The 22,545-nt window shown below is 41.8% G+C and overlaps 1 protein-coding gene across 2 annotated transcripts in view; it reads left to right on the top strand.

Moving 5' to 3' along the window:
* Nucleotides 1–22,545, top strand: part of LRRC56 (leucine rich repeat containing 56) — a 72,587-nt gene that overhangs the window by 15,105 nt on the left and 34,937 nt on the right. For both annotated transcript variants that reach the window (XM_084857254.1, XM_084857245.1), the window contains exons 4-5: nt 2,700–2,787; nt 7,941–8,001. In XM_084857254.1, coding sequence (XP_084713380.1) covers nt 2,700–2,787; nt 7,941–8,001 — 149 coding nt within the window. The remainder of the gene's footprint in view (nt 1–2,699; nt 2,788–7,940; nt 8,002–22,545) is intronic.

Here is a 22,545-nt window from a genome sequence, read left to right as displayed (position 1 = left end):
GCACAATTGCACTTGGAGTTTATCTTTCTTGCATATCATAGGGTGGAAGTACATGCTATGTGTAATTCCATGATTGTTCCTCTGAAGCTGCCATTTGAAGTGGAAGACCCGCATGAGAGAGCGTCTTCTTAATTCTTTCCCCATCATGCTATTTTTCTTTCATCTCTCCCCTCTGCTGCTCTTACCCCCACTGGAGAAAAAAAATACAAGTGGCCATCTTTTCCCCAGATGCAGTAAAAGCAGCAGGAGGGCAGTTTTCAGCAGAAAAATGGCACTGAGGGGAATGATAAAGGAGCCCCTCCCCCATGCCATTCTTCCACTTCAATGAAGAAAACACCCTAAATAAGAATCACGGAAGTACATGTAATGTAAAATTTTGCTCTAAGAGAGCATGCTCGTCCACTGTGGTCACCTGAAGGCCCTACTCCAGCTTCCATTTCGTGTTGTTAAATCTAGCAGAATTTGATATGGATTTATTCTGTGGTGGCGGCTCTAGAGTTATGGAACTTTCCCCGCCCCCAAGGAGCCCAATTTTGAAGCAACAGCAGTGTTGACAATTTTCTTTATTTTTACTGTCAGACAATGATTTTTAGGTGTATGGAGTACCAGCTCCTAAAACTAGGAATGACAAATCAAGGTACAATGTAGTTGTCCTCCTTAATTCATGGATGGAGAATTGTAAGGTTTTATTGTGAGGTCTGCAGATTTATTCTATAGAATAAGATACCAGCTGTCCTTTTTTACAGTAAAGTATACAGTTGTTGGATTCCTGTAGAGTCCAAGGACATTGTTGCACTGAAGACTAAAGACTGAGTTGTTGAATATTTTTGCTTGACTTAAAGCAGCCCAGGGCCAGTGCAGTATATTTCTACTAAGGGGCAAATGCTCTTTCCTGTTGAATCAGCCCCCCAAACTCATTTCTGCCTACTTGGATTTCTTTGCTGAAACAAAACAGATGGAAACAACTGCTGATAGCATTAGCATGAAGGAATCCCCAGGTGGGATGGGGCATACTTTTTGCACTGTGCCATGCCATCTCTTTTTGGCATTTTGGCATAGTGAAGGATCATGGAAAAGACTTGGGTGCTCCAGCAGTCTCCATCTGTCAGGATGTTTGTTTCATGTTATGGTAGACAAGTATAACTTTGAGCAACTTGGAGATCTATGTCATTTTAGCAGCTTCTTGGGAAGAGACAGATTGCTGCTGTGCCTACTTGTCTCCTGTCCCTGATGAAATCTTTTGATCCACTTGATTAATATGGCAAAAAGACAGAAAGAGCATTGATACCTTAACTAACTGGTTTACCGCAGCATAAACATACATCAGTCACCACCTATAAGGGGCTTCCATATATAGTAAAGAATAGTTCTAATCCATTCCTATTAACCCTTGTAGTGTGGACCATCATTAAAGTTATCCAAGATTTGCCCAATTACACAAGGATTGAGATTTGTCCATTTAAAGAAGGACTGAATCGTCTCACAATGAATAAATGGGCTGGTTTGAATATCATGATACCAGGCTTTTGGGGAAACCTGGCTTACTGGGATTGAGCAAACATTGTGGTACATGCTTTCCAATCACTCCCACTTGGCTCCTCCTGAAAGCAGGAGCAACTAAACAAATCACAGACTCTCTGTCCATGGTTTATCATGACATCCAAGCTGAGAATTCTGGCTTAGCCCCTTGCCCAAACAAGCCAGAGTCGTAATGACAACAAACCATGACTTATGACTGGCTTGTTGTGGGAGAGACAAGCCAGAACGCCCAGGTCAGATGTCATGATAAACAAACCATGGACTGAGAGTCTGTGGCTTCTCTAGAACCTGGGTTATTATGATGTCTGAACCAGGCCATGAATCCCAACACTTTTTATTCTAGATCTCCAAAAAGATGCCACCCCATATATATATTCTGTCTTCTGAGTCATTTTCCACTTTGTTAATTTTCTGAACTGAATTATTTCGGTTTAAAAATAATGTAATTTGTCTTTTAAAATTGCCTTTTAAAATAGCATTCTGCCAGTGTGTGCTGATATTGGGTTATAGAGCAGAATTCTCACATGAATGCATGTGCTGAATACTAGGGATTCAGATTACCTCCAGAATGGTATACGAGGTGATGCGTTCTATCATTTCTGCAAAGCCTTAAACTCTCACTATTATGGGGTTGGACTGCAACTGCAAGATGTTTTAAAAAGGAAAAACTAGTAAAGTTTGTCTAGTTCCTGCCTCTGGCTGATAATGTATCTCCTGTCTGTCTAAGTGTTGCCTATGTGTCTTTGTAAACTGCCCAGAGAGATTTGGCTATTGGATGGTATAGAAATGTTGTTGATGATGATAATGATAATGAGATTCAGTAACTTCTAATACATCTCAAGTTGAGCACTGCCAACTACTTGTCAGCACTGGGAAACCTAGCCTTTAGCCAAACAGTATGGCTATAGAGCCGCTATGGTTGATTTTTGTACAAAATTCTCTTTGGTATTGCTATATACATTCCTTCTGAGCTGCTGTAGCATTAAAGCTGAAGTTGAGTGCTATGTGGAGGTTTAGAACAGGAACTTAAAATCAAGTGTTGGGCCTTCTGTGAGAGCCCTTTACATAGGGCTGAATTATGAGCAGAATACAAATATCTTCATGGAATACCATGATAAAAGGATGCAAATGTCATACTTACCTTTTGCTTATTGTTGCAGAGAACACTGACAGGATTAGATGATCTGCAGCAAGTGAAGGCCCTAGAGATGCGTGTAGACACAAGAGAGAACAGCCTGGGAAACTTTGGTGAGAAAACATTTGGTTCTGACTGAAACCCTTCTAGCTAAAAAAAAAAAAAAAGTATTTTAGGCAATGGAAGCTCCCCAAATGGAGCAGTTTCCCCACCCCCCACCCCCTGTGTGTGTGTGAATTTCTGCATGCTGACAAATCAGGACTTATATTCAAAGCAAGTTTGAAAATTATAGTTGGTAAAGTCATTCATAATGCTACCAGGCTTCTTTATGCGAGAGCCACGAATTAAATTACCCTTAACTTATTTGATTTTTGCCTTCTGGCAGATGCACTAAGTTGATTATATGTCTGAGACGGCCTTCTTCTTTGGGTGTAGAAATACAACAGAAAGTAATCTTGAATGTTTCTGACAAAAGAAAAGTCGCCTTTGTCAAATATACATATGTAGGGGAAAATAATTGACATCTGTATGTTTCATAAGTACATCGTTTTTTGAAGTGATTTGTCCTGTAATAGAGTGCTTTCTAATACTGGTTGTGCTGCAGAAACAGGCTCATATAAACCATGCACAACAGTAATCACCAATGACAGCAATGACAAAATGCTTGTTGTACAACAGCATAAGACTTATTGAACTAGTCAGAAACTGGTCAATTGATTTGAACTTGCACTTTCTGCAGGCAAAGCTAACAGCTCTGTAAGATGAAAATTTACACCTGCTCTGCTCCCATTTTATATATTGGTGGAACAAAAAAGCATACAGAAAACATATAAATAGGGACCTGCAACAAAATGTTGCAGTCTGGAGCATTTCTGTTCAGGATACTATATTCCATTTTCCTGATACGATAATATATTCCCAGCCTCCAACAGTCAGTGAGCATTCCATGGTTACTGATCCCATTCAGTCGTCTTTGGGATTTTTTGGGGTTTCCCCATAGGTTTTTTCCCCCTAAAGATTTTTTTTTGTACTTCTGCGAACATTTGCATTGCCCCACACCTGCTGATACGTCAAAGGGGATGTATGGGTCATGCAGTTTTGGCTAGGAAACCTGTACGAGGGTCGAGAAGCAACAGTAAGAACCGGACATGGAACAACTGATTGGTTCAAAATTGGGAAAGGAGTACGACAAGGCTGCATATTGTCGCCCTGCTTATTTAATTTATATGCAGAGTACATCATGAGAAACGCCGGGCTGGATGAATCACAGGTCGGAATTAAGATTGCCGGGAGAATTATCAACAACCTCAGATACGCAGACGATACCACCCAAATGGCAAAAGACAAAGAGGATCTAAAGAGCCTCTTGTTGAGGGTGAAAGTGGAGAGTGCAAAAGCTGGTTTGAAACTCAACATTAACAAAACTAAGATCATGGCATCTGGCCCCATTACTTCCTGGCATATAGAAGGGGAAGAAATGGAAGCAGTGACAGATTTTATTTTCTTGGGCTCCAAGATCACCGCAGACGGTGACTGTAGCCATGAAATTAAAAGATGCTTGCTACTTGGGAGGAAAGCTATGGCAAACCTAGACAGCATAGTAAGAAGCAGAGACATCACCTTGCTGACAAAGGTCCGTATAATCAAAGCTATGGTTTCCCAGTAGCAACGTATGGCTGTGAGAGCTGGACTATAAGGAAGGCTGAGCGCCGAAGAATTGATGCCTTCGAACTGTGGTGCTGGAGAAGACTCTTACAAGGCCCCTGGACTGCAAGGAGGTCAAATCAGTCCATCCTAAAGGAAATCAACCCTGAGTGCTCATTGGAAGGACAGTTACTGAAGCTGAAGCTCAAATATTTTGGCCACCTAATGCAAAAACTCCCTGGAAAAGACCCTGATGCTGGGAAAGACTGAAGGCAAAAGGAGAAGGGGACGGCAGAGGATGAGATGGCTAGATAGCATCACCGATGCAATGAATATGAACTTGAGCAGACTCTGGGAGAGAGCACAGGACAGGAAGGCCTGGCGTGCTATGGTCCATGGGGTCACGAAGAGTCGGACACGACTGAATGACTGAACAACAACAACAATTCATATTACGCAAGTGGAAACCTGCACAAAATGTTGCAGCGTGGAGTGCTCCCTGTTCAGGATTCAAGCCACTCTATTCAATTCTACCTCCCCACTGGTCTCCAATCTTTTCCCCTCTCAGTCAGCATTCCATGGCATTAAGCACACTCTGTCCTCACTGGACTATTTTTGGGTGTTTCTCGCCCCACCATGTTTTTTTCTAAAGGTTTTTCATACTTCTGCAGATCTCAGGGTTCCCCCAAGTCTGTTGCTGCTTCCCTCTTGTATGCAGGTGCTGCTGTTTTGGCTACATATGTGTGAGGACTCTCTGCTGAAGATCGGTATTGGTATATGTAATGATACTCCAGTAATATGTGTCACCAGTATGTATGTATGGCACTAGAAAACCCATAAGAAGATATTACAAAATATGAAGCAAGTCTGTGTATATTTGTTTATTGATGCTGTTTGTGCACTGTGGCTTTGTCAATGTCCTGCAGAGATCCTCTAGCTGTGAAACCTGCACACTCTGATCCCTACTTCTCTGCCTTCCCTCCACCTGGCTTGGGAGCCTACCTAACTCCCGCTACAAATGCTGCTGTTCATGCTGTTATTTTTGCTGTTGTTCAGAAGTTTTTTTCTTATTATTTTTTCTTTGTTCAGATTTAGTATGAATGATTATTGGATTTCTTAATTTCAGTGTATATTTAGTAATGTAAGGTGATTTGATTTATCTATGTTATGACTATTTAAATCTCGTTATGACTCATATGTGTTAGAGAATTATCTGGAAGTGTTGCTGTATTATGTAAATTTTTCTGATGTTGCTGTAAGTAGCTTTAAGTATGGTTTTACTTTGGAAAAGTAGCGTATAAACAAGCAGCAGCTGCTGATCTTGTTCAACTGTTAGCACTGCCAGTGCTTAAGTGGGAATCTCATACAATCGCTACTCCTTACTGCTGTGCTGACATCTCATCCAATCCTCTTTGTAGTTGAGATGCTTGTAGGGGCATTTATTTATATTAAGTTCTAAATCATGGGTGGGAAACTTCTGGGGCTTGGGGGGTACGTTCTCCCCCCCCCGAACTGTGTGGGGTACGTTCTCCCCCCCCCGAACTGTGTGGGGTACGTTCTCCCCCCCCCCGAACTGTGTGGGGTACGTTCTCCCCCCCCGAACTGTGTGGGGTACGTTCTCCCCCCCCCGAACTGTGTGGGGTACGTTCTCCCCCCCCCGAACTGTGTGGGGTACGTTCTCCCCCCCCCGAACTGTGTGGGGTACGTTCTCCCCCACCCCCACCCCAAACTGTGTGGGGTCTTCACCCTTCCGCCACTGGGGGATTTGGCTGAGAAGTGGGGCACATGGGGAGCACATGCCTTCTTCCTCAACAGAATTGGGCTCCCAACAGCACACCAAACAACATGAGGGGAGTCATCCCTGCGAGCCACGTTTCTCTGCAGAAGCAGCAGTTCTGCTCAGAAACAGCACATGCTTGGCGCATTCACCCTGTGCCCACCAAACAACAGAACTGCACTCCTGACAGCCTTCCAAACAGTTGTTTGGTGGGCTGTCAGGAGCCTGATTCTGGTGGGAAACAAGGTGCGCACTCCTTGTGCACCTTGTTTCTCAGCGGAATGACTGGTATTTAGGGGTACAATGGTGGGGATAAGTACCAGGGGCCCTGCATAAATGGTCATGGTGAGCCTCATGTTGCCCACCCCTGTTCTAAATAAAAGTTTACAGATACTGTTACAAAATGACAAAGGGTTATACAAGGTGATGAAAGAAGGTTCAGTTTCTTTAGGTGAGGTGCCGTTAATCAGTTTTTAAGTTTAGGTAGTGGAGCACTAACCACTGTTACTTATTGCAGAGCAATAATGGTTAGAGGAAGTCTCTGTTGCTTATCTAAAAGTGCATGTTTAAAGAGTTAAAGAGTCCTCTGGTCCCCCTTCTTCCCCCTCCCAAGATCTTGATTGTGCCAATTTGTATAAAGTTGCTTATGAATGAAAGCAATAGGTCTGAAGAAAATACTTTTGTTTTGAGAACATTAACCAGGGACTGAGCTGGTTTCCATGCAACACCAATTTATGGGTTGTTTAGCCCAACAACAAACCATGAGTTCAACTGCTGGGTTGTTGTTCCTCAACATCTCAAGAGTTCTGGGTTTGCACATTGCCTTAGACAATCCAGGAACTGGGTGTTCCTGACTTGTTGATGATGCTGATGCAAAGCGAAGGTGGTGAGTGGACAGGAGGCAATGTGCTTTCTTGTATGTGTAAAAGGGGCTGCTGTTACCTTAAAAATAATAGGCGCACAAGGCTGCAACATTTAGCTGCATTCTGCAACCAGGATTCCAAACAAGTTTGTCTACATTTGTAGAGTGTAGGGTACTTCTTCTTGGGAGAAAAAAGTACATCTTTCTACCCTGTGCTTCCACTGCTGGTTCCCTATCTAGTCAAATGTGCTGATTCCTAATACACTCTCCCTTCTCTCTGCTTTCTCATGCTAATCAGAATGATGGGGCGGGAGAGGGAGAATAATTGATCAAAAGGTGTGGGGAATCCTGTTTTTAAAGTGGGAATGGTCTGGACTGTGCATTATTTACAGAGAACACAATGCTTTCAAAAATAAAGAAGAGAGATTGTGTGGATAAGCCTGAAAAGAAAGAGAGATAAGAAGGATAAGTGACAAAGCATATGATAGATACAGCCTTTGAGAGTGTTGAAAGTTGTTTGAAAGAAGTTTTGTTTCCTGTGGTGTACTAAATTTGGCCTGCTATTGTCTCTAATCAAACAGGTTTTTTGAAATACAAAAACCTCTTTGACCATAGGTGAAAGCTGGATGAGAGTGCATACCACATGCAGTAATCCCCCTTTCAAACTTCCTTTGTGAAAAAAATAGTGTCTTAGTAGAAACAGATGTTGGACACAGGGAGATGTTATCAAACATAACTTTTAAAATGTCAGTTACTAGTCAGGCAGTCTGTGATCACTTCCAGGCAAGCCTTGTCTTAGTATGAGCTTTTCATATGGGATAAGTCAAAGAAAATATATTGCACCACAGGAGTCAACCAAATATTATGGGGAACAAATATATAAGCTGTAGTATTAAAACAACTAAAATTATATGCCTGCGAGGGTCACACACAGACTACTGTGTTAGCCTGTAAATTGTTCTTTTTCCTTCCTGATCTTACAGGTACTTATCTCCCTAATCTAAAACAACTGAAACTGAACAGTAGCGTGCTTACATCTGTGAGGTAAGGAGCTCTAACTCAGAAAGTTAATTTCGGAGTACTTTTTCACCCTCCTCTTCCTCCTCCCCATAGCTCCGTCTTGCATAGCTTTAAAACATCTTTATAACCCATAGAGGCTGACTTGGTTCTTCATCTTCTGTATACTGGGAAAGCTTGATATGTTAAGCTATGTTGTGATAGCTTAATCACAGGAAGCTAGTGTGTGATCCTTGGGGAAGAGATGTCAAAATTCTTCCTTCCATAGGGGCAGCCACGTTAGTCTGTTGGGTTTTGCTGCAAAGAGTCTTTGTGCACTAGACTCCACTTCAATCAGAAGCATTATTCCTGTGTTTCATATTGTTGGGCCCAATCAGAACATGATCGGGGGGTTAGATTTCTGAACACACATGAAAAAAACCCTCCCAGGCTGCAGTTGGAATAAACTGTCAAAATAGGGTTCTTTTATTCCCCCCCGCTTTTTGTTTGTTTGTTTTCATTTACCAATTTCCCCCCCTCCAGAATGTGGAAGTTCTGGCAAGGACTATATAAGTAGAGAGCAAGGGACGCACACCAAACACAACAATCTGGAGAAGGGGAATAATAATATATGGGATGGAGTAGGAGGAAAGAGACTGCGGAAGGACAGGGAGATATGAAGAACTTGGCAGTGCTATCTCCTGACCTGTGGAAACTCCACATCGACAGCCTTTGGTTTCTTAACTTTTATACACCCTGTTTAAAAAGGTAAAGGTGTCCCCAACCAGTCGTGTCCGACTCTAGGGTGCGGTGCTCATCCCCGTTTCTAAGCCGAAGAGCCAGCGCTGTCCGAAGACGCTTCCGTGGTCATGTGGCCGGCATGACTGAACACCGAGGTGCACGGAACGCTGTTACCTTTCCCGCCGAGGCGGTACCTATTTATCTACTTGCAATTTCTTGCTTTTGAACTGCTAGGTTGGCAGGAGCTGGGACTAAAGACGGGAGCTCACTCCGTCACGCAGCACTCAGGCCTCGAACTGCTGACCTGCCGACCTTCCAGTCTGCAGTTCAGCGTTTTAACCACTAAGCCACCGCGGTCCTTGAGGACACCTGTTTGGGTGTCCTCAAAACCTTTGAGGGTTATGATAAGTATGTTCTTTTGTTAATTTAAAATGGCGGATATCTCTTTCCTGCTTGTGCCAGGATCTCATTTCAGTGCTGCACTGCTAGCTCACAGCCGTGTAGATCTTGGGGTTCCCTGAAAATGAATGAGGTATGGATAAGATTATGAGTTTTGCCTACTCTTGCCTGTTGCAGTATTTGGTATAACACTGCAGGGCAGTGCTTTTCATATGTTTCTGACAGCTAACAGGCACAGATGCACTATTAGAAGCCACACCAGGCTTCCTTTTGGATAACTTTTCTTTCTGAATATTTGTGGAATTAATTTGCAGGGAGTGGGCAAATGGTAGGGACAAGAACCTGGCAGCTTTCCTAGACTAGGCTTGTGCCAATAGTTTTAAAGCAGTCACTCAAGGCAAGAGTGGCTTCCTAGGATATATTCATAGCGTATCACTTCAATACAAGGGAAGAAGTCCCAGCAACAGCGCTGCAGGGTTTAGGTGGTTTGCTTGTTTTGTTGTTGACAGTTTATATTTAATGTCTATCCCACGTTGTCAGTCATAAAACTCTCTCAAAGAGACTTACAAAAGATAAAATAATATAAAACAACCTAAAATTACTAAAACAATCACAACCAATATACAAATCATTTTAAAGAGCATAACTTGGCTATGGACAGAGTAGTTAAAACTATTTTTGGCACCAGCACTGTCACGTTTGCTACCCATTAAATCAAAGTTCTGAAATGGTGTGCAGTCAGAAGGGCTGGTGTCATTTTAAAAATTAATGTAGTGTAATACATTTTGCACCTAATCCTCCGTTTCTAATCATTCAGGCCCATGTATAAGTTCTCTGAGTGATTTGGGTATTTGATCCCGAAATGTACGTGTGTGGTGGTTTTTGTTCAACAAAAGTGCATGCACACGTATGGGGTTAAGGGCATGTCCTCAAGTCATCCCCTTTAAGCTTGCCTCCTTTCTGCTCGCCTCTCAGGTTTTGTTTCTTTCTCCATTTGCTCTCACCTGGCCTGAAATGATGTGTAAATTGCAGGGCCATGAATGAAGTGCAGACTGCACCAGCTGAACTGCATTCAACATCAGGTTCGGACCCCCATCAGGAAATGTTCAGAGGGAGAGCTGATTGTCCCAGAGGAAGCTGTCCCTGCAGAGAGGCAGTTTTGGGGGTCAGTCAGTTGCTTTGTGGGGTTCTCTGTTGTGCTGCATCTTCCCCATCTGTGCTGTGTGTACCAGTTGCTGGGGTACATGGACTGGAGGGTGCTGTTGCACTCATGTCCTTATGGATTTCCCATGGGCCACTGTGTGGGCAGAAGGCTGGACTAGATGGATCCTTGGTCTGATCCAGCATGGCTCTTCTTATGTTCTTATGTGCTGTGATTGCCCAGCAGCACAGCCATGGGATGCTTGCCAGGCTAGTCACCAGATCTGGCAATCAGTGCATGGCAGTGCATCTTTGAGCAAGTGAGGCCAATCCTTCTCTCTGCCAGCAGCAGAAAGCCTAAGCAGTACCCAGACCCAGAAGCACCTCACCACTTCTGAGCATGTAGGGAGAACCTTTCCCATTAGGCCATGGATTTTAAAATATAAATTGTGGTAGCCCTGTGTCATTAATGCTGGCTCAACTGGTAGTTCCTGAATTTTGAGTAGTTTCAGTTCCTAAGGGATCCATAGCTGTGTTCGCCAAAGAGCGAGTCAATTCATTTTCATTGGGTGTTTTTGGCACTGCTTTGGGAATGAAAGGAGGTGTGGGTCTGAGGGCTGCTACTTGTATTACTCTTTTACTGTATTATGGGGAATGTGCTTTTGCAGATAAATCCCGTAAGTTATTTCTATATCTAAAAGCGTCGCATGGAAAGAGCAAACATGTACTACTGTTTTAGGGAGACGTAGGCATGACTGAAGATCTGTAAGTGACAGCAATAATCAAGGTTTTCTCAATGGTAGTAACTAATCCTAGACAATGTTGCTAAATGTGGTGGTGAATTTCAGGGGCACACTCCTGTGTCATAATGCGGCAAGTTGACCTTATGGCCAAGCTTAGCATCGGGATGTCTGGCAGGCACAGGGACACCAAGGAAGAAGGCCTAAAATACTTCCCGACCATAAAATGGATATGAGAAACAACAACTGCTCTTTTCCATCATGCAAGAGGCAGTGGTTGTGTGAAGCAAGCTCTTGACCTCTGTACAAGAGCTTTCAGAACCTATCATGTTCTTTGACTTCTGCTACTTTCAAGGTCAGACAAAGCAAGCTTGCAGCATTCAGTGGGAGAGTCTGTTTTGGTTTGGTAGTTGTGAGACAGGTGCTTGAAGGATGGGAAGCCATGTTTTTCCAATTTCAGCAGTATCAAAGCCTGTATTTTCATGTAACTCTGTGGGTTGCAGTTTATTTCTCAAATATCTAGAGGTTAGCCCACTGATTCTTTTGTGGTCACGAGGGAAACTAAATACACAGCATGTAGGTCCTTGTTAATTTCCTACTTTACACTTCTTTTATGAGGCTTTTACTCTATTGCTTCCATCTATCTCTCTCCAGCCAAGTAATCTCAGATTTATGAAGTAATAATTGAGGGAGAAACATGGAACATTCTCTGAAGAGAGCAAGTTAAAAAACTATCTTTTACTCCTCCATGATGACATATGTTACTTATCTTCCTAATGATTCTGGCAAAAAGGACTATATTTCAAAACTAATGGGGTTTTCGTTCTAGTCTGGATAACAGCCACAATTTTTAATCTAATTGCTTCTGCTTTCTAATTTCAGGGATGAGTAAAAGGATATCTGTAAAAACCGAGATAAATACTTTCTTAAAAGGGAGGCTGTTCTATTAGATGCAGCTTAGCTTATGTAGCTATGCTTTGGGCATAAGCAGTAGTCTCCGGCTGCTGAGTGACCTATCCATTTTGAAGTATCACAGAGCTGCCTGTTTGTTTTGAGAGGCCTCTGCACTGCTTTAGCAGCTAAAGTACAGGGGCTGCTATTTGTCTGAAGGCTTAATGTGCGAAAAGCCTGGGGATGACAGTAACAAAGAACGTAGCCAGTAGGTTCCAGGAGGAAACCTTTTATATGGGCTAGGAATGACCAATATTCTGTGGGTTCATGGAGTTCAACAATAATAATCATGCAAATGAAGCAAGAGATGAAGTTGATTTTCTGCAGTTTCAGACACTTTTTCATTTTAAGGATTTTTTTTAATATGGGGAGGTGTTGTTGTTTTTTTAAAGACACAGTCTTGGGAGTGTTGTAACATGTGGTGTTTCTGGATAATATATGTTTTTAAGATGTGTTTTCAATAGTGATAGATACAGGAAAAGTATTTTACCAAATGCTCTAGCTAATAGCTATCCTTTTGTTAAAATTAAAGGGCATGCTTGATAAACATTTGTTGTTGTTGTTGTTGTTCAGTCGTTCAGTCGTGTCCGACTCTTCGTGACCCCATGGACCATAGCACGCCAGGCCTTCCTGTCCTGCGCTCTCTCCCGGAGCGTGCTCAAGTTCATATTCATTGCATCCGTGATGCTATCTAGCCATCTCATCCTCTGCCGTCCCCTTCTCCTTTTGCCTTCAGTCTTTCCCAGCATCAGGGTCTTTTCCAGGGAGTTTTCTCTTCGCATTAGGTGGCCAAAATATTGGAGCTTCAGCTTCATTATCTGTCCTTCCAATGAGCACTCAGGGTTGATTTCCTTTAGGATGGACTGATTTGACCTCCTTGCAGTCCAGGGGACTCGTAAGAGTCTTCTCCAGCACCACAGTTCGAAAGCATCAATTCTTCGGTGCTCAGCCTTCCTTAGAGTCCAGCTCTCACAGCCATACATTACTACTGGGAAAACCATAGCTTTGATTATACGGACCTTTGTCGGCAAGGTGATGTCTCTGCTTCTTACTATGCTGTCTAGGTTGGCCATAGCTTTCCTCCCAAGGAGCAAGCGTCTTTTAATTTCATGGCTACAGTCACCGTCTGCGGTGATCTTGGAGCCCAAGAAAGTAAAATCTGTCACTGCTTCCATTTCTTCCCCTTCTATATGCCAGGAGGTGATAGGGCCAGATGACATGATCTTCGTTTTTTTAATGTTGAGTTTCAAACCAGCTTTTGCACTCTCCTCTTTCACCCTCAACAAGAGGCTCTTGAGATCCTTTTCGCTTTCTGCCATTAGGGTGGTATCGTCTGCATATCGGAGGTTGTTGATAATACTCCCGGCAATCTTAATTCCGACCTGTGATTCATCCAACCCGGCATTTCTCATGATGTACTCTGCATATAAGTTAAATAAGCAGGGTGACAATATGCAGCCTTGTCGTACTCCTTTCCCAATTTTGAACCAATCGGTTGTTCCATCTCTGGTTCTTACTGTTGCTTCTTGACCCTCGTACAGGTTTCTCAGGAGACAGGTAAGGTGGTCTGGTACTCCCATCTCTTTAAGAATTTGCCACAGTTTGTTGTGATCCACACAATCAAAGGCTTTAGCGTAGTCAATGAAGCAGAAATAGACGTTTTTCTGGAATTCTCTTGCTTTCTCCATGATGCAGCGAATGTTGGCGATTTGATCTCTAGTTCCTCTGCCTCTTCTAAACCCAGCTTGTACTTCCGGTAGTTCTCGGTTCGCATACTGCTGAAGCCTAGCTTGTAGGATTTTGAGCATCACCTTGCTGGCATGTGAAATGAGCGCAATTGTGCGGTAGTTTGAACACTCTTTGGCGTTGCCCTTCTTTGGAATTGGAATGTAAACTGACCTTTTCCAGTCTTGTGGCCACTGTTGAGTGTTCCAGATTTGTTGGCATATTGAATGCAGCACTTTAACAGCATCATCTTTTAGGATTTTAAATAGCTCAGCTGGAATACTGTCATCTCCGCTAGCTTTGTTGTTACTAATGCTTCCTAAGGCCCACTTGACTTCACTCCCTAGGATGTCCGGCTCAAGTTCAGTGACCGCACTATCATGGCTATCAGGACAAAAGAAAATCCGATGCTGTAAAGAACAATATTGTTTAGGAACCTGGAATGTCACATCAATGAATCAAGGTAAGCTGGAGGTGGTCAAACATGAGATGGCAAGATTGAACATCGACATCTTGGGAATCAGCGAACTAAAATGGACAGGCATGGGCGAATTTAATTCAGGTGACCATCATATCTACTATTGTGGGCAAGAATCCCTTAGAAGAAATGGAGTAGCACTCATAGTCAACAAAAGGGTGGGAAAAGCAGTACTGGGGTACAACCTCAAAAACGATAGAATGATCTCAGTACGAATCCAAGGCAAACCATTCAACTTCACAGTAATTCAAGTCTATGCCCCAACCACTGAGGCCGAAGAAGCTGAGGTTGATCGGTTCTATGAAGACCTACACCTTCTAGAACTAACACCAAAAAAAGATGTCCTCTTCATCATAGGGGATTGGAATGCTAAAGTAGGAAGTCAAGAAATCACCGGGATAACAGGCAGGCATGGCCTTGGTATACAAAATGAAGCAGGACAAAAGCTAATAGTAAACATTATCATCTACTTGTTCTAGGCATAGCTTTGAAAGTCCAGAAAGAGATCAGAGTGTAACGTTTTGCAAAACACAATTGTGTGCTTTTATTATAAAGTAGGGGGAGAAATCTAGTATTTCTTATGCATAGTAGAAATAATTTCAATGTAACTTTGTGCATATTTGTTATAAGTAAACCATAGGATACATATTTACTTGGAAGTAAGTCCCATTGAATTTAATAAGGGTTACTTCTGAGTAGACATGCATAGGAATGTGCTGCATGTATAGTGAAAAATGGTGTACTGCATTCAATTTCTTGAGAGCAAATCCACTTATTTTTCCATTACTATATCATTACTTTCAAATTTGAGATGAAATTTCTGAATCTTGCTAAGACAGTGTTAATTTTGGTGGTTGGTTTGAATTAGTATTATAAGATTAGGGGTGTTCAAAAATATCATTATCTTCAGGCTAGTAGATATTGAGGTCTGTGTAGAAAAGCATAAGGTTGTATCTTCTCCATGACACACACCACAGACGTATGTGGGCTTACTTGGAAGTAAGCGCTAGTACATTCAGTGGGACTCACTTCTTAGTAAGTATGCTTTCAGCTTCAGCCAGCGCCTGTCTTTCGTTGCCTGGGAAGTTGCTGATCTGAACTGAGTTTTGTAAACTGCCAGTTGTTGTTGTTATTACGAAATTCTTATTCCCACCACACATCTTCCTCTACTTGCCTGCATTCGTATCTGATTTTAGAGATAATTCTGGTAGTCACCAGCCTAATCATAAAATTAAAAATTGTCTGAGTGGTTCCAGCTACTGAAAAGATTTTTTAAGCAAACAGCAGCCTGTGTCTTTGACAGGATTATTTCTATGTCTGTCCTTTTATTGTGTTTCAGTTTTCAAGATGATTTGACCTGGTTTTTGACACTATCTAGAGAACATAAGTCATTTAGGGCGCAGTGCTATTCAGATAGGCTGCCTCCAAACTCTGAGTCGACTGCCTATCCAATGCAGGGCAGGAGAAGCACGGAGGGGATCATTCCCTCTGCGCTTCTCTTGCCCTGCATTTTTGGCTAGCCAGCCAGTTGCAGCTGTCTAGCCACAGGGGGTGGGGGAGAGCAGGGGAGGAGGCTGCTGTATGACACATTGGATGTGTCGTACAGGCATTTCTGCCCTCCCCACCCAGAATGCCCTCTGGGAACGCCCCTTTTCGCCTGCTCCGCACGCCTCTTGTGAGCATGGAGCACAGGGCTGTTCCGCGCTGCCTCCAAGGCAGCATGGAAGCGGAGGGAGGTTGGTTGTCTGGGAACCAACCTCAGAACACGGGCTCTGAGGTCAGTTCCCGGAAAACCAGATATCCTATGGCTATCTAGCCGCTGTCTAGCGGCCATAGGATTGCTCCCTCCATTTTGGAGCAAAGGGGTTTAGTAGTATGTGAACAGCCCACCCCTGCTTCAGCCTGCTATAGAAGGCTAGTGAACCTCCCAGAGAGCTTCAGCTATTGGGCGGTATAGAAATAAAATAAATACATTAATACATAAATAAAGAAATAGTGTCTGAGAGCCAGGGACTCCAGTAGGCAAGGAGGTGGCTTTCATTATACTTAGTAGTCTTTTCTCCTCTAAGGAATATCTGAGATTTTCCTCATTTCCCCTTCTATTTAATGTGTTGGGTACTCTGTCTTATATTTCCCACTTCTTGTCCTACCCTTTCTCTGCAGTTTTTAAGAAATATAATCGTTTAGAGCAAATCAGAGATGTAATCTCACCTTGTGAGCCTCCAGATTTCTATTACAACAAGAAATTTGGCAAATAATTTTGTCTGACTGAGAACAGATTCTTAAATATCTAACCAATTTTAAATTTACCTACAACATTTTGCTCCCATTTTGAATCCATGGACTCAATGATCTGGTAGGCCCCTTCCAACCCTACTATTCTATGATTCTATGAAGGTTCTGAGTGATTGATTTAGTCAGAAATGAGAAAGGAACAATTATCATTCAACTTTGAGAAAATGAAAAGAATTTAATGTTGGGAAATAATAATCTGGCAGCTGCCAAGAGAGTTGCCGATCCTTATCAGTCTCCATGGCAGCAGTGGTCCAAAAAGTCATCAAACGGTTACAGAAATGAGTTGAAAATAATCTTCAGCAAGAACAATATCTATGAAGAGTTGTTTTTTCACTCTTGCCTGTCCCCTGACACCAGCTTTATTTTTTTTTAATTTAATACTTTTTATTTATTTTTGTCTTTATAAATGAAATAAACAATACCAACAACCTGATCAATAACTACAATTTCCCAAGAATACAATATTCTTAGGAGGACACAACAATAACGAAAAGAAGAGAAGAAAGGAAAAGAAAATAATTTTTTTCTTTTTCTTTTTTAAAGGGTTAAATTTAAACTCCAATACACACGGGCTTCAGATCCCATTCTATTTTAAAAACTATACCTATAACATCAGCAATATTACAGTTTAATAATCAACCTTACATTTCAATATCATATCATCAGTCTTATAGCAAGGAAGCAGGCTTACAATTCATTCCGAGTAACCATATATTGCCCTTAAGTTTAAATATAATAGTAATAATAAAGCTTAACAGTTTAACCAACCAAAAATCTTACTCTTATAATAATGGTGGTGGTGATGATGATGATGATGAAATTATAATGTTATATAATAATAAAGCTTGGAAGCAACCTTACAACAATCAGTAATATATTTTATACTAGATATATAAATGAGTGTGCACAATACACCCTCAAACAATATATTTGAATATAGCATATCATATCCATTTTAGAGAACGAAAATTTAAAGAAAAATAAAAAAGAGAAGAAAAATGAAAGAAGCAAACGAATATATGTATAATCAGTTATCTCTGGCCTAGCCTGAATCATGCAGACTAAACATAGACAGTTAACAAAACTTGTTTAAAGATTCCAGTTCATGGGGCTGGAACAGAAATCTCACATACTTTTACGTTCAGTCATGCCTCCACCATTTCATGATTTAGGAAGTTCCTCATCTTACCTTCAGAAACAATGCAAAATGTAGCAGGATATTTTAAGTGATATTGAAAGTTCATTTGTTTTGCCACATTTTTCGCCTTGATGAATTGCCTTCTATTATCAGTCACCTCTTTGATGTAATCTGGAAATAACATAACTTTATCTTGTTTCCAAAAAAGACTTCTACCCTCTCTTGCCAAACGCAGGATATAATTCTTTGTGGAGATTCTTGCAAATTGGACTATAATCGTATAGCCAGTCCCTTTAGCATTTGGCACACGAAATGCCTGCTCAGTATCAAGTAAATAATCAGATGGCACAGGGAGTATCTCATGCAAAAGCTTGTCTACAAAGGCAAATTTAAATCACTAGGCAAATTTTTAATACCAATAATACGTACATTGGATCTGTGCATGAAGGCCTCCAGTTGGGAAATTCTGACAGAGAAATTTTTGAAAAAAGCTTGTGTCATAGTTTCGTTCATTGTCAGCCTATCTTGTAGCTTGTTAACCTTCGCCTCCATTTTTTGCGAAGAAGTGTTAATTAAATCCACAGCCCCTTGCAGGGCGGTGATGGAATTTTGAATTGAATCCGACCGCTTGGCTTGCTCCGCAAATTGTGAAGATAAAGTTTTTATCAGAGTAAATAATTCCCCTATATCTTCTGTTCTTGGAGCTTTTGCCAAGGGAGGTACGGGGGGAGTGGGTGGTGATGCAGTTCCTTTCTTTCTCCTTGCTGTAGCCATGTTTTTCTTCAAACAAATATTGCAGGTCCTCACGTATTCTCAAATATTGTTGATATTTCTTAAACCATCCCTTGGATGTTGTTGATCTTTCTTAATCCATCTATTACAATGGAACACGTCAGCCCTGTTTTCTCCTATTAGGAGTTTCAAAACAGCTTTTTGTGATGATTAAGCTCTGGGAGGGTAGTCTCGGAATCCAGCCCCCCCCCCCCCGCTGCCTCACGGAGAGTACTTTTCTCCAAGATCTCATCCAGATGCTGCCTTGCCCCCCCCCCCTTTAATTCCAGGGGGGAGATGAAAAGGTTTTTCAACCTTTTAAAAAGCTTTTTGAGATAGTGTCCTGTGGAGGCTCCGCGGAATGCTGCAAGGGCAACATTGGTCCCAACCTGAAGTCCCTTGACAACAGCTTTAAACAAGAAGAGAATTGTTTTTAAACAAGGAAGTATGATATAAGAAAGCAAGGTCAGAAGTGGCTTAAAGATGGTAAATTAATTGGCATTGCTTATTTGCCTGTTTGCAAATGTCATACAATGGGTTTTGGAGCTTGAAAGTGAGTTTATACAGTGTCTTTTGATACTGATCTTCATCTGTCTAGAAATAATTAATATACTTGATATTATTTTCTTTATAAGAGTTATTGCCAAAAGGAGAAGTTACAAATTTGGGTGATGATCCTATTGTGACATTGGGGTAGGGGTAAGACCATGTTATCAAAACATTAATATACTGTAATACCAAAAGGCATAATACTGAAAGCCAGTGTGGTGTAGTGGTTAGAGCATTGGACTGGGACTGGTGAGACCCAGGTTCAAGTCCCCACTTGGTGATGAAGCTCACCGGGCGACTTTGGGTTAGTCACTGACTCTCAGCCTAACCTACCTCACAGGGTTGATGTGGGGATAAAATGGAGAGGAGGAGGATCATGTATACCAACTTGGGCTCCTTGGAGGAAGGGGTGGACATTTGTTAACTGTAACAAATAAATAATAAATTAATGTGTAGCAAGTTAAAAGGAAATATCTCTTTCATGCATCTCTAGAACACACTGAAATAAGAATGAGATCATGCCCAGCAATATAAGTGAGCTGGGGAAAAACTCTAAACAACTTATTGGACATGAGAGTATGAATGGCTATTAATCAAAATGATCAAAACTGCCTCCCTGGGCAGGGAGCACCTGCCATTTCAGAATACTAAGCTGTGCTTGAGGGATTCCCATGGGAGACTTTCATGTTTGGGATATCTTCTCACATTGGGATTGCTGGCTAGTATGAACTGGTCCTCTGTGTTTTAAGTTAAGCTCTGTGCAAGTTATCCTTTCTTATGTGTATTAAAGTGCCATAATAGCAAATATGATACCTGTAATGATCTTGCATTATAAAATATATAGACCTGGATCTAGAGAAGCACCAGCAGAAGAGGGTTAGTGGAAGGTGATTTTCCCGCCCCGTCCCCCAACCCTCAGGAGAGGCTTTTGGGGAGAGGGGCTTGGGGGAAGAGAGTTTGGGAAAATCACCTTCCACCAACTTTCCTCTGCTGGTGCTTCTCTGGATCCAAGCCACTGTCCTTTATGTAGTAAAAACTTGGTAAGAAGCCATTGGGAATATGTTTTAATACCACTTTTTTGCAGACTTGCTTTGGAAAAATATTGTAAATGCTTGCATGGTAGAAATCCTCCCACTGTCATGATTCCCACTGTGCTACATTTAATATCCTTCTGCTGAAATTATAATTAATTTTTATTTATTTATTATTAAATTTATTAATTGCCCATCTGGCTGGTCACCCAGCCACTCTGGGTGATGGCAGAATGCCTTTCATCATATCGTTGTTTTGGGGCTATATAATCAGCCTCTTTGATGCGAAAGAGAATATTGAGTTCTAATTCAATATTGGTCAGAGTTTACCACCAGCCACCCAATCAAGGAGAAGACGAGGATGAAACTTTTGAAAAGCAAATAGCCAATGTTTTAAGGAAGCATGATGTAGTAGTAATGGGAGACTTCCATTTCCCCGATATTTGTTGGGAGACAAATTCTGCAAAACATGGCCCCTCCAGGAAATTCTTGACTTGTGTGGCGGATCACTTCCTCCTACAGAAAGTAGAGGAAGGAACTAGAGGATTGGCTATCCTTGACTTGATCCTAACCAACAGAGATGACTTAGTGGATAAAGTAGCAGTTACAGGAACTCTGGGGGAAAGCGACCATGTTGTACTTGAGTTCTTGGTTCTAAGGGAAGCAAAAGCCGGGCGTAGTCAAACGCGTACCCTGGATTTTAGGAAAGCTGATTTTAATAAACTCAGAACAATGATCAGTAAGGTCCCATGGCAAGCGATGCTAACGAGAGAACGAGTCCAAGATGGGTGGGAGCTTTTAAAAAAGGAACTTCTCAAGGCACAATCACAAACAATTCCAACAAGAAGAAAAGGTGGAAGACAACAGAAGAAGCCTATGTGGCTTCACAAAAAGCTTAGGGATGACCTGAAAACAAAAAAGGACACATATAGGAAGTGGAAAGAAGGCCAAGTAACAAAGGAAGAGTACAGGCAGGTAGCACAGAATTGCAGGGATGGTGTCAGGAAGGCTAAAGCTGAGAATGAGCTGAGGTTAGCGAGGGATGCTAACAACACCAAAAAGGCTTTCTTCAGCTACGTGCATAGTAAAAGGCAGAGGAAAGAAATGGTTGTTCAGCTATTAAATAAGGATGGCAAAACGATAACAGATGACAAAGAAAAGGCAGAGGTGCTCAATTCCTACTTTGGCTCAGTCTTCTCCCAAAAGAGGGTCTATGACCGCCCTGGCAAAGGCGAAGTACAGGCTGAAGGGGCAGGATTGCAGCTTGAGATTGATAGGCATATGGTCAAGGAACACCTAATTACTTTGAATGAGTTCATATCTCCAGGGCCAGATGAACTGCATCCTAGAGTAATAAAGGAACTGGCAGAAGAACTCTCAGAACCGCTGTCTATTCTCTTTGAGAAATCATGGAGGATGGGTGAAGTGCCAGATGACTGGAGGAAGGCTAATGTTGTCCCTATCTTCAAAAAGGGTAAAAAGGAGGAACCTGGGAACTACTGACCCCTAGCAGGGGGTTGGACTTGATGGCCTTGTTGGCCCCTTCCAACCCTACTATGATTCTAATAACTGCTAGCCTTTGACTTGTTTCTTCTGGGAGCTTTCTAAAACTTGTGTTCTCTTCATTGTGAAGAAGAGAGCGTTTACAAAGGTACCTATTTTTCCAGACCGTAATTATGTCACCTTTTTCTTGGATTCAAATTCTAGGGGGGAAATAAGCAATTGGAAAACATTCCCTGGATCTTTATGCAACGTACTAGAAAATCCCATTTTTAAAAAGATTGCCTGGTGCTAGAAAATTTATATAGTGCTAGCTGCATTTTTTAAAGACATGTTGCTGTTTCTGGTCTAGTATTTTAAGTGGGGTAGGGGGTGGGATTATGCTGACATATGGGACCATCATAGTTTATCCAAGGGCTCATTCTGTTTGTGCAGTGTCAGACTCTTCACAATTCTTCAAAAATACCAAGAATTTAGAATTGGTTTTTATATCAAAACCACTGACTTTTCCCTTTATTTATAGTATGTTTGTTTCTCTTTGGAAGTGCTGGAGCGTACCTTTTAAAGCTGTATATGGCTTAGGATCAGATGTCTGAAGGAATGCCTGCTTTCTTAACAACTTACCTCTATACTGAGGTCATCTTCAGAGGCTGTTCCCCAGGTGCTCCCGTCATCTGACCAGAGTCAGATGATGTGGTGGTGGTGGGGACCAGAGTGAGTGCCAGCGCCCCATTTGCAGAATCCCTGCCCCCCCCCCCCAGAGGCTCACTTGGCACCACCATTGTGAAGTATTTCTCCCTTTCTTAACATGTTATATTTTATTTGTGTATGATCTTGTGTTTGCAAACAATCCTGGATGCTCTGCTTCCAGGATGATACATACATCTTTTAAAGAAATAAAAATAACTCTCTTAAGCTTTATTGATATAAGTAGATGTCTCTATATAGGGCTGTATATCTTGGATCTGTAATTTTGCTGTTTCAGATGGATGGACATGTTTACTATCCATCAGTTGGCATATTCACAAGTTGGATTAGGAAAGAGAATGCGGCATACTGGCTAAGAGGCTAACCTGTATATCAGGTAGTCCCCAGCTCAAACTCAAATTTTTGAGACCTTCAAAAATTATGTTT

The sequence above is a fragment of the Heloderma suspectum genome, chromosome 1 (assembly GCF_057233095.1).
Source record: "Heloderma suspectum isolate Gila_16-S chromosome 1, 16-S_ref, whole genome shotgun sequence".
Classification (NCBI taxonomy): domain Eukaryota; kingdom Metazoa; phylum Chordata; class Lepidosauria; order Squamata; family Helodermatidae; genus Heloderma; species Heloderma suspectum.
The sequence above is the reverse complement of the archived record's forward strand: the minus strand, read 5'-3'. Positions and strand labels throughout refer to the sequence as shown.